General features: G+C 40.4%; 1 protein-coding gene across 2 annotated transcripts; it reads left to right on the top strand.

Moving 5' to 3' along the window:
• The first annotated feature begins 4,602 nt into the window (after positions 1 to 4,602).
• LOC124041254 (multiple inositol polyphosphate phosphatase 1-like) lies at positions 4,603 to 17,074 on the top strand. 2 transcript variants are annotated; one of them, XM_046358626.1, is made up of 5 exons: positions 4,603 to 5,265; positions 7,198 to 7,392; positions 10,913 to 11,010; positions 13,355 to 13,485; positions 16,180 to 17,074. In XM_046358626.1, the coding sequence occupies exons 1-5, from the start codon at positions 4,683 to 4,685 to the stop codon at positions 16,556 to 16,558; spliced, it is 1,386 nt and encodes a 461-aa protein (XP_046214582.1). In that variant the 5' UTR covers positions 4,603 to 4,682; the 3' UTR covers positions 16,559 to 17,074. The 2 variants fall into 2 exon arrangements, with proteins under 2 accessions (XP_046214582.1, XP_046214583.1); XM_046358627.1 differs by lacking the exon at positions 7,198 to 7,392.
• The last annotated feature ends 840 nt before the right edge of the window (positions 17,075 to 17,914 follow it).

Below are 17,914 nucleotides of genomic sequence, written 5' to 3'. Positions count from 1 at the left end.
GGTCACCTCCCTGACCAAGCCCCTTCTCCCCTGAGTGCTTAGTTTGGTTCCAAACCTCTTCTATTTAAGAATGATGGAGGCCACTGTGTTCTTGGGGACCTTCAATGCTGCAGAAATGTTTTGTTACCCTTCCCCAGATCTGTGCCTCAACACAATCCTGTCCCTGAGCTCTACGGACAATTCCTTCGACCTCATGGCTTGGTTTTTGCTCTGACATGCACTGTCAACTATGGGACCTTATATAGACAGGTGTGTGCCTTTCCAAATCATGTACTCCAATCAAGTTGTAAAAACATCTCAAGGATGATCAATGGAAATAATGGGGTATTGTGTGTAGAATCTGTAGATTCATGAGGGAAAAAATGTATTTGATACATTTTAGAATAAGGCTGTAATGTAGTGTCACGCCCTGACCTTAGAGAGGCTGTTTATTTCTCTATTTGGTTAGGTCAGGGTGTGATTTGGGTGGGCATTCTAGTTTTCTATTTCTTAGTTGGCGGGTATGGTTCCCAATCAGAGGCAGCTGTCTATCCTTGTCTCTGATTGGGAATCATACTTAGGCAGCCTGTTTTCCACCTGAGTTTGTGGGATCTTGTTTTTGTTCAGGATGCACTATAAATGTAGCCTATAAATATAAATTACAAAATAATTATACATTTATGGATTTAAGGTTTTATTTTCTCTTTATTCAACCCCCTCTGCCACCTACCCGCCCTTCATCCACACAATATCTAATGACCCTAAACCCGCCAGCTATGCATTCTAATGAATGATATGGAATGTGTTCCACAACGCGCTAGCATAGTTTACTAGATAGCTACAGTAGCTAACTAAACCATCAGTCCTAGCATGCTATTATGAAAATCGACTTTCAAATTAGACTTTTTCTTTCAAAAGCAGCTAAAAAAAAAACGTAAAAATTAACTATACCGTGCGTTATCGGGAAATAATGCATGCTCTAGAATACCCTTCAAGCCACTCAGAAAGAAGAATTCAACAATGCCATGTTATAATTAAGCAATAAGGCCCGATGAGATGTGGTATATGGTCAATATGCCATGGCTATGGGCTGTTCTTATGCACGATGCATTGCGTAGTGCCTGGACACAGCCCTTAGCCGTGGTTTATTGGCCATGTATCATAAACCCCCAAGGTGCCGTATTACTGTTATAAACTGGTTACGAATGTAATTAGAGCAGCAAAAATAAATATATTTTGCACTAAATATAGAGGGTCTTATTCTGGTGATAAGGTTGATGCGGCGGCAGAGTAGCCTAGTGGTCAGAGCGTTGGGCTAGTAACCGGACGAGTAACGGAAAGTTTGCAAGTTCAAATCCCCGAGCTGACTAGGTACAAATCTGTCGTTCTGCCCCTGAACAGGCAGAACGACAGGCACTGTTACTAGGCCGTCATTGAGCATGCGATGGAAACCCATTCATTTTGGATTTTTCATTCAATACATGGGAATTTAACCACAAACGTTGTTTTTATGTGTACTACGTCATCACGCACATACTTTTATCCTCAATAAATAATTTTGATGGAAACACTTTTCTGGTGTGAAAATGCACATGATTTTATGCAGATTATAGAATATTCGCATGAAACCCTGTCGCAAATTGAATGCAAACCGAGCTAATGGGGGACTTTTATTTTGAAGGCGAAACTCAAATTCCACTATTGTGGCTAGCTTCACATAGGTGTGGTTTTGTGACCTGCCTGGGTAAAGGCAAATATGTGCAAATTTGGAAGTCCAACCAGCAATGAACACTGGATTAGCTTTCATGATTAAATGTAAAATGATCCTACATTTTTTGCTCAAGATTGATATGTGGGTTAATTTTGATTACTAAAAGTAGCCTGAATCATTTTGTTTTCACAATAGTGTACATGTTTTAAAACTATTTATTTAAAAGAAAAGATGAGTATGGCCAATTAATAATAGATGTATTATATATGTTTTTATATATTTTATATATAGTGCTTTTCATTAAAGACAATCTCAAAGATGCTTTAAAAAACTAAAAATAAATGTAGGGTTCTGGCAGTGGCAGGTCTTGACATGGCGATGGTCATGTCAAGACGCCTGGATAGGTTTTTAATGTATATCAGCTGACCACATAATGTTATTGCAATCTGGTGCCTGACGGCACAGTCAATGACATGGCATGCAACCATTGGTTGATGCATGCAACGTCTGAGCAGTAGAACACAACACACGTGTTGATGCAGTTCAGAAAGGCAGTAGCGGAGGGAGTGACGACGGTACAGGGAGGGAGAAGCGCCAGTCGGGTAGACAGGCCCGGAGCTCGTCTGCATGATTTAAGAGGCCACTTATCAACATTAATGCAATTTAAGGTTGCCAAAATTACTTGGCTCTGATATCTAACAACCATGGTTAGACTAACAATATGATGCCCAAAATGCACTGGAATGGGCAGTTTTCTGTTACTTGATTGGAATAAAGTGTGTTGTACTCTCAAAACTGTTAACACTCCATACCCAACTGTGTGCCTGTGAGATTGGTGACAGACCATTAGCTGGGTCATCTAAGGGGCATGTGCTATGCGTGTTTGGCTCCAAAGTCTCCCAAGTGCTGCTACTACTACTACAGTACATGTGTTGCAACATACTGTACGGCTGAATCCCAAATCACCCAATTCCCTCTGGCCCTCCATTTGCACGTTCACGCGCGCCTCCATCATATGCACAAGTGTCCCAAAGCTGATGGAGGGAAAACGATTGAGGGTTTAGGGGCTAATTAGACCCTCCAATAGCCACGTTGACCAAGGCTGCAGGCTCCAGAGCGAAGTGCTATCCCAACACGCACCACAATATATGTTTAGAATTTGTTCAATTTCATACAAATTAATTGAGAGGTGTGTTTAATGATATGACGTGTGTTTGTTTGTGACTGATTTCGAAACTTGACATATAAAACAAATGAAATACTTACCAAATTAAAATGTTTTACTGTAACATCTTGTAAAACAACTGGGGGATTTGTTTAATTTAATTTCATGTTTTATTATTGAAATGTGAACATGAATTGCATCATTCAAGTCACCAGTGTGTGCTGAAGTTGATAGGTTTATTGATCCCTCGCCACTCTATGGAAGTCTCGTTCGGTTGTCACTGGGGCCTTTTCTCATTTGGGCAAGTCCGTCTTCCGCCCTCTCTCCTCTGTCCTCTCATCGATAAGTGGTCAAGTGGTCGATAGCCTCCTTTTGGCAAGGAAGCACAAGTGTATCCCACCTGAGTCTTTCGCAGAAGAGTTTTGAAATCTGTTTGTATAAGCAATTGTTTTCTCAAAGGAGAAAAGCATGCGAACATTTAAAACGATATGCTACTTTCATCTGGAAAATGTCTTGCACAACTTGCTACATTTGTTTTTATAACTTCATAAATGTATTTTGGAATTCCACCCTGTAAACGTAATTTGCCTGATGAGGTGCGATTGGAGGAGTATCATTTCATATGAGCACATTTTCGTACATTTTCCCTCTCTTCGATTACCTTACCTTTTTCAAAAGGAAGCGTCAGAGAATGGAGAAGAGGGGATGCAGGAGTTTAACAAATCCAATTGAGAAAAGGCATAGATCGTATCCAGCTACGGACAGAAGTGACTTTACGTAGCAGGTTAGAACAGCACATATAAGCCTGGGACAGTGACCACACAAAGTTGGCCTTAGTGGGAGTGACATATTGAGTCAAGTATTTGTCATCATTTCATTTTTTCAAATCATATGAGGCGTGGCTCTGTGCTTGTTGTGTGCATACGGGGATGGTTAGCGGGAAGGCGCTGTGTGAGATGACTGGTTGGTAGCACTCACTTCTGTCATCAAGAAGTGCTTTGAGAGACTAGTCAAGGATCATATCACCTCCACCTTACCGGCCACCCTAGAACCACTTCAGTTTGCCTACCACCCCAACAGCTCCACAGACAACGCAATCGATATCACACTGCCTTATCCCATCTGGACAAAAGGAATACCTATGTAAGAATGTGGTTCATTGACTACAGCTCAGCATTCAACACCATAGTACCCTCCAATGAGCCATTGGGCCCGCCCTGCAACCTCATTGGATAGCGCTGGACTGGCCTCTTGCAAGCCGTCACTAAAATGCGAGGGGCTTAGGCTCATAGGCTAGAACTCTAATTACTAGGGAGCTGGAACATGTGGGGATAAATGTAGGGTAAATGGTGGCTGCACAGCTTCAAGAAAACTGTCGCCTTGAAACTAGAGATTTCATGGTTAATTGAGGTAAAACAGTAATTCTGTGCATAGATTATGCGAGTCTGAACTACACATTTACACAACCAGCCCAAAGTGTGGGGTTTAAAAAATACATTCTTAGTCGCCAAAGTACAGGAATATGTCTTTAATTGCTGACTACATGTTTTAATAGATTGCCCCTAGGTCTAGCTCCAGGGGTATGACAGAGCTGTGACAATCCAGTTGGATATACAAGTATTTCAATTTATCAGAACCAAATTATCCATCCATAGTTCGAATGACTGAAATCCTAAAGCGTTCTGTACAGTTGGCCATGGACCTGAAAACTCCGGGAAAGATACCAATAGGCCTGCTGATTAATATTTAACAAAACTGGAATGGTAACGCACGCCTGGAGTTGAGGGCAGGAATTGTCTGATAGGTTTTTGGCGAAATAAAGTAAATATGCTGCTCACCATTCCGTTGAAAGTTATTAGTGCGCATTTCTTCTTTAGTTACACCTCGTGTTGTTCATTATGGGGAAATGTCCAGACCACTCCAGATATTCCAGCGATTGCTAAATATTTCACCACAAAAGGTAGATATGAAGAAGTGAACCCTTACCTCATTGATGACATACTCGCTGTAAACACATCTCTTGTAAAGCCCCCATCTGCAGAATGTCGCGAAATTCATCTGACCGCTATCATACGGCACGGTTCAAGGTACCCGACGACGAAAAACGTCAAGAAGATGCGAGCACTTCACAATCTTGTTGTACAGAAGGCCTCTGGAGAGGAGCGCTGGTTGCGTGAAATTACGCAGTGGAAGATGTGGTACACTGATGAGATGGATGGCCGTCTCGTTCAGAAGGGAGTCCTCGACCACAGGCATTTGGCAGTCAGGTTGTCCAAGTTATTTCCATCATTGATATCTAAGGAGAAGCTACAAGATGGTCACATCAAGTTCATGACCAGTTCTAAGCACAGGTGTGTGAACAGCACCCTTTCTTTCCAGGGAGGACTGGCAAAGCTCTGGGACATAGAAGGTAGATATAACCCTACTCGATGTCTGTATGATAGCATCGTGTCAAAGTGCAAGCATATTGCATACAACTCTTTATTTATTATTTGCAAGACATAAGGCATATATATACTAAGTAGGTCAATGTTAGCCTTGTCGTATTTGAGGAAAGCTTAACTACGTTCTTATATCGAGACGGGGTTGAGGATCGATAACTGGTCAATTTGCTAGTAAGAGAGTGGCCAAGTCGGCGGGATATCTGTTTCCCTCCAGCAGGTGGCGGTGTTCTTCGTTTCGCCCACCAAGCGAGTTTTTGGATGGAGGTCAGTGAGTCGAATTTGGTCAACAACAAAAAAGCAATGGGTTATTTGCGTGAATAAAAGTTTCGTAATGCTTAAGTTGTTAAGCGTGTACTGACAAGCACACGTGACATCCCGGCAACTTTATACATTTTTTTTCGGAGTTGTCTCGAGATTGCTATGCATATTAATGGTATGAAATAAACCCTAATCGAATATTTAAAAAATATTACAATAATGCGATGTATCTACCAATCCAAGAAGGGACAGGTGGGAGCTAGAGAACCTGCCGAGTTGCTTTGTGGCTCCCATTGTTAGGGTAGAGAGAGGTATCTTGTCAGTATATCCATAATCTTTGCTAGCAACAACAACAGTCGAAACATATGGTGCTTTCAAGACAACTGGTAACACGTGGGAAAAAGATGTCAAATCACGACGTCAGTTGGTTTTCGGGTCGGAATGTCCGAATTTAAGAAAGATGCCCGAGTTGACTGTTCAGTTGGATGACTGTTTTTTTCTGAGTTCCCAGTTGTCTTGAACGTGGCATCCATGCTAATCAATTAAATTCAATTCAATGGGCTTTATTGCCATGGGAAACATATGTTAATTAACATTGCCAAAACAAGTGAAGTAGATAATATACAAAAATGAAATGAACAATAAAAATGAACAGTAAACATTACATTCACAGATGTTCCAAAAGAATAAAGACATTACAAATGTCATATTATGTATATATACAGTGTTGTAACGATATACAAAAAGGAAAACAAATAAGTATAAATATGGGTTGTATTTACAATGGTGTTTGTTCTTCACTGGTTGACCTTTTCTTGTGGCAACAGGTCACAAATCATGCTGCTGTGATGGCACACTGTGGAAAAAAAATTTACACTGCTAATCTCAGTGTATGTAGTATCTCAAGGCCGCTACACCTGCAGTTGTGCAACACAAATTAGGGAAAAAATCAGTGGTTGTATTCGATAAAAGTTTTAATTAAAAGTATGAATTTCAGCACCCCACAAAAGGACCACAGTTGTACAGGAAAAATGTAGATACAGGTAAGCGTTTTCAGAATTGACATTTTTACAAGTATAGACTGATAAATCACACAACCTGTTATCAATACTCAAACGCTTAGATATAAGAGAACAGAGTTTAGCGTTCCTCAGCTAGGCTGGTCCCAGATCTGTTTGTGCGTTTGCTTACACTATTTGTCATTGACAAGCTAAACAATTGACCCTTCGCTAAGCTCCGACCCTATTGGTTACTGTTGCGTCCTCGGACAACATGTTCCCTGGAATCCCAATTCCCCAAATTGTTTGGCATGAGTTGGTAGGAGAGCAGAAACAACACCCACGCTAGGTAAATGTAATACCGATATTATATTTTGTCATAAGTGGTCATTTTTCATGATATTGCATTGGCCAGAAGTCTTTTGGAAGTGAAATGATAAACAATTCAACATGTCTTACTGTGTCATAACATGCAGGGTTATAACACTCGATAACACTGTAAAAAAAAAACGTTCTGAACTTGTCACTAGGTTTTCATATGTGCTTTTCATTCACTTTCATTGACCTTAATATTATTATAATTTTCAAAACTTTGAAGATCTCCCTTTGAATGACCAGTGCCTTCTATGTTTGATTCCAAAGATGAAGAGATTGACTACGAGGTGAACGATGCACTGATGAGGTTCTTTGACAAATGCACCAGGTTTGTGGAGACTGTCGACAAGAACCAGTCAGCCATGGCTGAGCTGGACAAGTTCACGTCCAGTGCAGAGATGAGGAGGGTGCAGGAGAAGATAGCAGACCGGCTCCTGGTCCCCTACAGCCACATTACATCAGGTCTCCATCTCTAGCCTATCTCTATTTGTGTGTGAGTTGTCACAGGACGTTGGGAAGCAAAAATATCTATTCTACAGTGGATAGTAAATATTATATAGCTATTCTATTATTACTGAGAGGGCTATCCTTATGATGTTGCTCATGTTTTCTATACAATGAATGGATCTCCTTCAGATCTGCTTGATTGCAAACATTTTACAGAATATTTAGACACTAGATGGGGCTGTTTTCTCACTAACAGTACAAAACAGTTAAGCTCTCCCATATACAATTCCCTCAACTGAATGGTTTTGTCAGAATGTCATCAATGAGCATCTGAGAAGTGAGGACATTGAAATAAGAATACCTGTATGTTTCTATTATTTGAAAAGTAAAACCAAGTGGGGAATGTGTTGTTAATGCTAAGCCATACAGGACTTTTATGTTTTATATCAAAGTACAGATATGGTCACTGGTCTGTAATAATTATTTACATTTTTACATGGAATGGCGGCAGGTAGCCTAGCGGTTAAGAAAGTTGGGCAATTAACCGAAAGGTCGCTGGTTCGAATCCCCAGGTCGACAAGGCAATTAAAGTTCCAATGGAGATGTTTTTTATCTCAATATCAAATCATTTCTGGGTAACAATTAAGTACCTTACTGTGATGGTTTTTAGAGACCGAGCCATATGTTGTTTGGGTTCCGATATGATTCCTGTATTTTGAGGGGGAAAACGTACCGATACTGATATATCTGCCGGTGTACTGTTTTACAGTGGGGAATTAGTGTAATTTTTCCACACTGAATTCTCATACATTGCCATCCAAAAGAGCAATTGTCCAATAACTGCTTCAAATATTGATTCCATACATTGTGACAATAATGGCACATCATGAAAATGGCCGCAAGTGTTCAGATTAGTGCCCTCAGAAAGTATTCATACCCCTTGACTTATTCCACATTTTGATGTGTTACAGCCTGAATTAATCTATCTCATTTACATAAGTATTCACACCCCTGAATCAATACTTTGTAGACACACCTTTGGCCGCGATTACAGCTTACAGTCTTTCCGGGTAAATCTTAAGAGTTTTGCAATCCTGGATTGTACAATATTTGCACATTATTATTTTTTTATTTCTTCAAGCTCTGTCAAATTAGTTGTTGATTAATGTTAGAAACCCATTTTCAGGTCTTGTCATAGATTTAAATTGAAACTGTAACATGGCCTCTCAGGAACATTCACTGTCTTCTTGATAAGCAATTCCAGGGTAGATTTGTCCTTGTGTTTTAGCTTATTGTCCTGCTGAAAGGTGAATTCATCTCCCAGTGTCTTGTGGAAAGCAGACTGAACCAGTATTTTGCCTGTGCATAGCTCCATTCTTTTTTTTTCTTTTTTATCCTGACAACTCCCCAGTCCTTAACGATTACAAGCATACACATAAAATGATGCAGCCATCACTATGTTTGAAAATATGGAGAGTGGTACTCCGTAATGTGTTTTATTGTATTTGCACCAAACATAACACATTGTATTCAGGACAAAAAGTGAAGCACTTTTTTCCCACATTTGTAGCAGTATTACTTTCGTGCCATGTTGCAAACAGGATGCTTGTTTTGAAATATTTGTATTCTATACAGGGTTCCTTCTTTTCACTATGTCAATTAGGTTGGTATTGTGGAGTGAAACTACAATGTTGTAGATCTATCCTCAGTTTTCTCCTATCACAGCCATTAGACTCTGTAACTGTTTTAAAGTTACCATTGGCCTCATGGTGAAATCCCTGAATGGTTTCCTTCCTCTCTGGCAACTGAGTTAAGAAGAACACCTTTATCTTTGTAGTGACTGGGTGTATTGATACACTATCCAAAGTGTAGTTCATAACTTCACCATGCTCAAAGGGATATTCAATGTCTGCTTTTTCCCCCCCATCTACCAATAGGTGCCCTTCTTTGCGAAACATTGGTCTTTGTGGTTGAATCTGTGTTTGAAAATCACTGCTCAAGTGATGGACTTTACAGATAATTGTATGTGTGGGGTACTGAGATGAGGTAGTCATTCTAAAGTCATGTTTTACACTATTATTGCACACAGTGAGTCCATGCATCTTATGTGACTTGTTAAGTACATTTTTACTCCTGAACTTATTTAGGCTTGCCATTACAAAGGATTTAAATACTTATTGACTCAAGACAGTTCAGCTTTTTATTTTTTATTCATAAAAAAATAATAATAATAATAATAATTTTAAAACATCATTCCACTTTGAAATTATAGGGTATTGTGTGAAGGCCAGTGACATAAAAATCTCAATTTAATCTATTTTAAGTTCAGGTTGTAACAACAATGTGGAAAAGGTTACGGGGTGTAAATACATTCTGATGGCGCTATAAGCAAGATATTCCCTTTTTTCATCCTATTTATTGAATATCGGTTATCGGTGGAGTTATTGGCCGATACCAATGTAGCGTTTAAAGGCCAATATTATCCTACAATATCGTTGAACCTATATATCGGTCGGGCTCTAATTGTTTTCAGTTAAAATAGTCAAAAAGGGAAAAAAATAGCTTCTTATCGAAGAGCAATTTCTCAAGTAAGAATTTAGCTAGCACTGTCAGGGAGTGGTCGGAGTTGGGAGGGGAAAACTAGCTATTATTGCCAGAGATGTTTGGATCTCTCTTTCTTATTGGCCTGTTAACTAATTTACCGCCAGGTAATGTCACCAGGAAGGTCAAAACTCACAGGCTGAAATCTCTGTCGGTCTTTTCAAGTAGCTCTTACACTGAAAGGGCATTATCATAATTTGCACATTTATTTTTCCAACCTCATAGTGTGGAAATATATTAGAGAAATTGCCTGAATTGATCCGATAACGATAAATAGAACGATAAGTTTATAACATCCTTTAAACTACTACTACTACTAGTTTGATGGTTGTAGCCATCATTTGTGTCATTAACAATCACCCATTTTAGCAAACTTATTTTGTTTCATACTTCACATTATCGTTATGAACAATATCAGCAAATGCCTACGATATGTGATCGGTTTGGTTGGTGTCAATCATTTTCGATGTATTGTCCCAGCTCTAAAATACACTACTTAACCAAAAGTATGTGGACCCCTGCTCGTAGAAAATCTCATTTCAAAATTATGAGAGTTGGTCCCCCTTTGCTGAAATAACAACCTCCACTCTTCTGGGAAGGCTTTCCACTAGTGTTGGAACATTGCTGCGGGGACTTGCTTTCATTCAGCCACGAGTATTACTGAGGTCGGTCACTGATGTTGGGCGATTCACATTCTGTAAGCTTGTGTGGCCAACAAGTGTGGCTGAAATAGCCAAATCCACTCATTTGAACGGGGTGTCCACATACTTTTGTGTGTATATATATATATATATATAACACAGGAAAATCCCATTTTTGACTGCACTGGGCCTTTAAACCTAATTGTTCCATAAGTCGATCTGGATAAGTGTCTACTAAATGACTAAAATGTAATGGCTCCTGTGAACACTTTGCCATTACTTTCCCCCTGTAGACATGGCTGAGGCTGCATTTTACCTGTGTGCTTACGAGTTGGCCATCAAAACCATCAACTCCCCCTGGTGTCAACTCTTTGATGAGGCAGATGCACTGGTACGTCAACTGTATTCCCTGCAGTAGTAATCATTTTACGTCATTGCAGAGTATTGACCAGTTCAAGTGAAAATGGAACCATTTATTATTTATGGGGTGATCGAGCAGTTATCAAAAGCGTTGAGGTTCATCAATATTGGAGAGATGAATTAGATGCATCTAGCCTAACTAGTAATCCATTGACCTTTTTATGTGAAGTGCTTTTGCTGATATGACATTAATCTAAAAGATAATGAACCTAATCTACAGTATGAATAGATGTCTTGCATTGTCAATAAGAAGCTGGGCTATGTGGGTGTGTCCTGTGTTATAAGGTAAGTTGGCCCAGCTCTCAGGTGGCCTAGGGGAAATCCTACCACGACTCTACACAATGAGAGATTGTCTATCTGAGGGCGTCACTCACTGAAGTATTCATACAACGCCTACCCTACATATCATGGTATACAGTGCATTCGGAAAGTATTGAGACCCCTTAATTTTCCCCACATTTTGTTATGTTACAGCCTTATTCTAAAATGTATTCATGTTTTTTTTCCCCTCACCAATCTAAACACAATACCCCATAATGACAAAGCAAAAAAGGATTTTCAGACATTTGTAAAATGTCACATTTATATATCACATTTACACTAGCATTCAGACCCTTTGCTATGAGACTCGAAATTGAGCTCAGGTGCATCCTGTTTCTATTTATCATCCTTGAGATGTTTCTACAACTTGATTGGAGTCCACCTGTAGTAAATTCAATTCATTGGACATGATTTGGAAAGGCACACACCTGTCTATATAAGGTCCCACAGTTTACAGTGCATGTAAAGCCATGAGGCCAAAGGAATTGTCCGTAGAGCTCCAAGACAGGATTGTGTCGTGGCACAGATCTGGGGAATGGTACCAAAAAATGTCTACAGCATTGAAGGTCCCCAAGAACATTGTGGACTCCATCATTCTTAAATGGAAGAAGTTTGGAACCATCAAGACTCTTCCTAGAGCTTGCCTCCCGGCTAAACTGAGCAATTGGGGGAGATGTGCCTTGGTCAGGGAGGTCACCAATAACCCAATGGTCACTCTGACAGAGCTCTGGAGTTCCTCTGTGGAGATGGGAGAACCTTCCAGAAGGACAACCATCTCTGCAGCACTCCACCAATCAGGCCTTTATAGTAGAGTGGGCAGACAGAAGCCACTCCTCAGTAAAAGGCACATGACAGCCCATGTGGAGTTTGCCAAAAGGCACCCAAAGACTCTCAGACCATGAGAAACAAGATTCTCTGGTCTGATGAAACCAAGAATGAACTCTTTGGCCTGAATGCCAAGTGTCACATCTGGAGGAAACCTGGTACCATCCCTACAGTGAAGCATGGGGGTGGCAGCACCATGCTGTGGGGATGTTTTTCTGCGGCAGGGACTGGGAGACTAGTCTGGATCAAGGGAAAGATGAACGGAGTAAAGTACAGAGAGATCCTTGATGAAAACCTGCTGCTGAGCGCTCAGGACCTCAGACTGAGCTAAGATTCACCTTCCAACAGGACAACGACCCTAAGGACACAGCTAAGACAAGTCATAAGTTGCTTCGGGACAAGTCTCTGAATGTCCTTGAGTGGCCCAGCCAGAGTCCAGGCTTGAACCCTATCGAACATCTTGCGAGTGGCGCAGCGGTCTAAGGCACTGCATCTCAGTGCTAGAGGCGTCACTATAGACCCTGGTTCGATTCCAGGCTGTATCACAACCGGACGTGATTGGGAGGCACACAATTGGCCCATCGTTGTTAGGGTTTGGCCGGGGTAGGTCGTCATTGTAAATAGGAATTTGTTCTTAACTGACTTGCCTAGTTCAATAAAAAAGAGACCTAAAAATATCTGTGCAGCGACACTCCCCATCCAACCTGACAGAGCTTGAGAGGATCTGCAGAGAAGAATGGGAAAAACTCCCCAAATACAAGTCTGCCAAGCTTGTAGTGTCATACCCAAGAAGACTTCAGGCTTTAATCGCTGCCAAAGGTGCTTCAACAAAGTAATGAGTAAAGGATCTGAATGCTTTTGTAAATGTGATATTTCAGTTTCTTTTTTGTAATAAATTTGCAAACATTTCTAAAAACCCTTTTATGTTTTGTCATTATGGGGTATTGTGTTTAGATTTTTGAAAAAAAACAATTGAATCCATTTTAGAATAAGGTTGTAACGTAACAAAATGTGGAAAAAGACTAGGTCTTTCAGAATGCACTGTACTTATACAGCAATTACCCCACTAACAGGTTAATGTATATGGAAACTATCTAACGTGGTATCCACACAAAGCCTACACCATCTAATCCCATGGTATACTAACACAGCATTTACCTCACAAACAGGTTTTGGAGTATGCAAATGACCTGAAGCAGTTCTGGAAAAGGAGTTATGGTCATGACATCAACAGCAAGTCAAGCTGCATCCTCTTTCATGATGTATTCAGCCGTCTGGATAGAGCGGCCAATGAGATCAGGTGAGGGACTGGTTAGCCTCACGTGTCAGGCTTCATGTCATTCACTAGTATAGCAAAAGGATTAAAAGTGGATGGCCTTTGGGTAAAAATGTAACTAACGTAAAAAAAACTATTTTTAGGCTATATGTGTTTAAAAGGACAGGACACTCCAAAATCAAAGTTTGTCAGACGTTTACAAACCCGAAATGTAGTGTAATGTAAACATTAATTGTTGTCCCACGCCATTGGTTGTGTTGGTCCGCGTCTTTATATCCCACGTGAATGGGAAAAAATAAGCACAGAATAAAATCTGGAAATTATAGCGCTTATCTTTTCCATTGATTCCATTCTACTCAACAGATGTCTGGGAAGTGGACGTATCTCAATGCAAGACCACTTTGCCTGGGGCTGTGGTAGCCTTGAGGTTGCCTTTGTGTTGTTGTACCCTTGAGCAAAGATGTTATCCCCTAACCTGCTCAATGGATGCTGCTCGGTGGCTGACCCTGTGCTGCTTCCAGCCTCTTGTGAGTGTGGGTTGTGTCTGAGTTGTTGGGAAAAAACAAGACTGCGAAAAGACAAATGTATGTTTCGCAATGGATACTTCCTAAACCGACCAAAAATTCAAGTGGTATTGTACTTGAGGTCAGAAAGATCTGACAACCTTTGATTTTGGTGTGAACTGTCGTTTTTAAGGGATACTTCCTAAACCGATTAGGACCAAACTGTAATATTATACAAACAACTGCCCGGTACAGTATCTATTGCAAGTGTCAGAAATACTGTTAGAAAATAACCTGTCAACGTGTCAATAGAATATGACACATGAACCTTGTCGTTTGCACCCTGTGTCCTGTTATACATCCTAGTTTAACCAAGTCCTCAAACTGTCAGTGTCGTATACATGATACTGAGAGAAGTTTAACCAAAGCGCATACATATGGGGGTAGGATTATGGGCAATCCACATCCAACATTATTCAATACTCATTATAGGGTTCAAATGAGTAATACAATTACCCATCCATAGCAGGTCATCATAGAAGTTTGCAGACCTTTTTGTCTGGTCAGGATCCTGTTGTGTGGGTGTGTGTTTGTGTGCCTTTTCCCTGGACTGTGACGAAATTGTATTTTGTGGTTCACGCACCACACCCACACGTCAATACACGTTTCTGTTACAGAATGAATGTGTCTGTCATGCTGTGTTGCACACACAGTGCATGTAGCAGCACACCTGATCATAGAACTCATAAGAATATGAATTTGTGAGTCATGGCACTCCTCTGTTGTAAAGGTAAGAGGAGATTTGATTTGATTTTTCAAATAAAATGAATTCATGTACCTGCCACATCATCTCAAGGTTTCTTTCCAGTCAATGGAACACTAGGGGAGAGTGGGGTAAATGGAGCCATTTTTTACATTCCGCCTTACTATGTGAAGGGAAATATAGTACTCTTTCTAACCAATATCTACACATATTTCAGGGTGTTGTGTATCCTTGGAAATAATTTAAAAAAATATATATATAAACATAACAGTTTGTAAAACATAGTTTGTCCAAAAAAAAGTGTTCTCTTGGAACAATGGGGTAAATTGAGCATAGGCCAGGGTAGATTGAGCCGCCTTGGGGTAAGTGGATGCTTCTGTCCTGTGACAGTGGGCAATTTTGCTAGTAGGTCATAGAATGGGGCTGTGGTATATTGTACATCTTAAATGTATGTCTACATTTCGATGTAGATCACTGTTCAATATTGCTTACCCTTCCATTTCCATACCAGTTGTCTGGGACAGGGATTTTGTTTCGATGTGCCAATTCGTAGGCAAGATCTCTGCATTTGAGGTTACTAAAAGCCCATTAAACTGGTTTGTGAAATTCTTGACATTTTTAGCAAGCTCAGACTCCATGTCATCAGATAAAACCTTGTGTGTCTCTGCTAATCTATCATAGCGTGTCACACATGTACATGTCTGTTTGTTTCTTCTTTTTTTTACCTCTTCAGTGTCACTCAGTAAAACAAAATATTCCATTGCTGCTGCTCGAATGGACTTCTTCCCTTCTTTCACTTCCTTGGCTGCTCTATCAAGAACCTCAAGGGGGGTTAGACTCCTGCTTGTTTTACGTTTGTATACACAGGGCAAAATGTCTGCTCTGTAACCATACAGATTTTGTTCATATGCATGACACATTGTAAAAATACTAATGCATACTAATGTTTGAATGCAATCATCATTTGAATAGGGTATGGTGGCCATTAGCTCAACTTACCCTAGGCAAACATTTGGACTATATTAGACCACACAGCTACAAGGATGCACTTTCATGTTAGGTTTAATGAATTAATTTGACTTTCTGAAAATCCGTTTTTTGGACATAACTGCTCACCACTTTTTCCATGTGGTTTCTTCCTTCAGACTCCATGAAATGATGACCACATCGGCAAAGGGGAAAGCTTTCATTTAGTACAGGGCAACATGCAGGGACAACATGTTTTCTAAAACCATGCGATCAATTCCTGCATTCCATACATAAATACAAATTGTTCAAAACTGTTCTCAACTGACACCCCCTTGAGTATATGTAGACTAGTGTATGACAACTAGTGTTTTGCAATTCACTGCCTCTGGTCAAGCAAGTTCTTGTTCACTTATATACCACATTGTTCTGCCGCAAATAAATAATTACCCTCCTGAAGTATACATGTCCCATTCTGTCCCTCAGATCTGGCAGTAATGTCACAGAAGCAGTGACCATCCAGGTGGGTCATGCTGACACTCTCCTGCCTCTGCTGACCCTGCTGGGCTTCTTCAAGGACAGCGTGCCCCTGACCTCCAACAACTATGTCACCCAGGGCCAGCGTGCCTTCCGCACCAGCCACATGATGCCCTACGCTGCCAACCTGGTCCTTGTGCTGTATGACTGCAGCGGAAACCTCCGTCTGCAGGCACTGCTCAACGAGAGGCCCCTGGCCTTCCCAGGCCTGGCCGACAACCAGGGAGAGGAGGGAGCCCCGCTCTACCAGGATGTCAGAGACCACTACGGGGAACTGCTCCAGGGTTGCGACTTTGAGAAGGAGTGCCAACTGTTCCCATCCAAATGAGGGAGTCAACGCTATAAACGGGTGTCATTCATCAGTAAAGTGTGTCTCTGATGTGTATTCAAATCAAAGTTTATTGGTTGCATACACATATTTGGAAGTGTTATAGCAGGTGCAGTGAAATGCTTATGTTACTCGCTCCAACAGTGCAGTAGAATGCTTCAAATACACAAATAATAAAAAAATATTTGCTGTAATATTATAGATATGGTTAGACCAATGTGGTGAGCTGCTGTGGTAGAGCACCACTTTACTTCTATGGCTAGATCATTTGATTGAGAGTGAAAATTCTGTGTATATGCGCAATGTTGGAATGGAATTATGATTCACTCTGTTCAAGGCCACAACATCCGTTTATTCAAATGTATGGTAGTATTAGAGACACAAAACAGATTAATCGGACCAAATTTACCAATTGAGATCCATTGAAGGCTCCTAAGGGGAGGACGGCTCATAATAATGGCTGGAATGGAGCGCATGGACTGGCATTAAACACATGGAAACTATGTATTTGATACTATATTCCCTCTCACCCCACCCCCCCTAAGTTTTAGATGCACTATTGTTAAGTGACTGTCCCACTGGATGTCATAAGGTGAATGCACGTCCTCTGGATAAGAGCAAATGAAAATGTAAATGTAAATATTCCACTCCGGCCATTACCAAGAGCCCGTCCTCCAAAATGAAGGTGCCACCAACCTCCTGTGTTTAGATCAATCCACCAAAAGTGCTGACTTTAATGTAAGCTTGCCACTGCTACCAATACAGAAGTATTACTAATATTACTAGAATCTGTCAAATCAAACGGGATACAGCTTATGACCAAAAATGACAGTTACTGTACATAGTAGGTGATACACTGCCCCTCTCCAGAAACACCACCTATCCTCCATGTACTTGTGTAGACCTGAGAAGAACGCATAGGTGTAGTCATTTTTTTTTAATGAAGTGGAGATACTACCATATTTCGTACACCTATTGTGGAGGTATAGGCCAGAATTGTGTTTTCTGGACAAGGACTATGTAATTTATATAATGTCCTGCTGCTAGATATTACAGAAGTTAGGCCTATACTTGTTCTAATACTGTATAACTTGATTATTATTAAAGTATAATTTGAACTACACAGGCTAGTTTATTTTGTTAAAACTTTTGAACAGTGAACAGTGAATTGTGACTGGTTGTCCTTTTCGTTGCAATGTAGGAAAATAAATGGCAAATTCTTTACATTTCAATTTATTAAAATGTATTTCATTTTCAGTCAGACATCAGGGGGAAAGTTTTACCGTTGTGTCATTGTTCTTTAGTTGGTTTGCCCTCAATCTTTATAAAAATCCTACATAAGAATAGTCTGGTTGA

Source organism: Oncorhynchus gorbuscha, linkage group LG08, assembly GCF_021184085.1.
Source record: "Oncorhynchus gorbuscha isolate QuinsamMale2020 ecotype Even-year linkage group LG08, OgorEven_v1.0, whole genome shotgun sequence".
In the NCBI taxonomy this organism is placed as follows: Eukaryota; Metazoa; Chordata; class Actinopteri; order Salmoniformes; family Salmonidae; genus Oncorhynchus; species Oncorhynchus gorbuscha.
The sequence above is the reverse complement of the archived record's forward strand: the minus strand, read 5'-3'. Positions and strand labels throughout refer to the sequence as shown.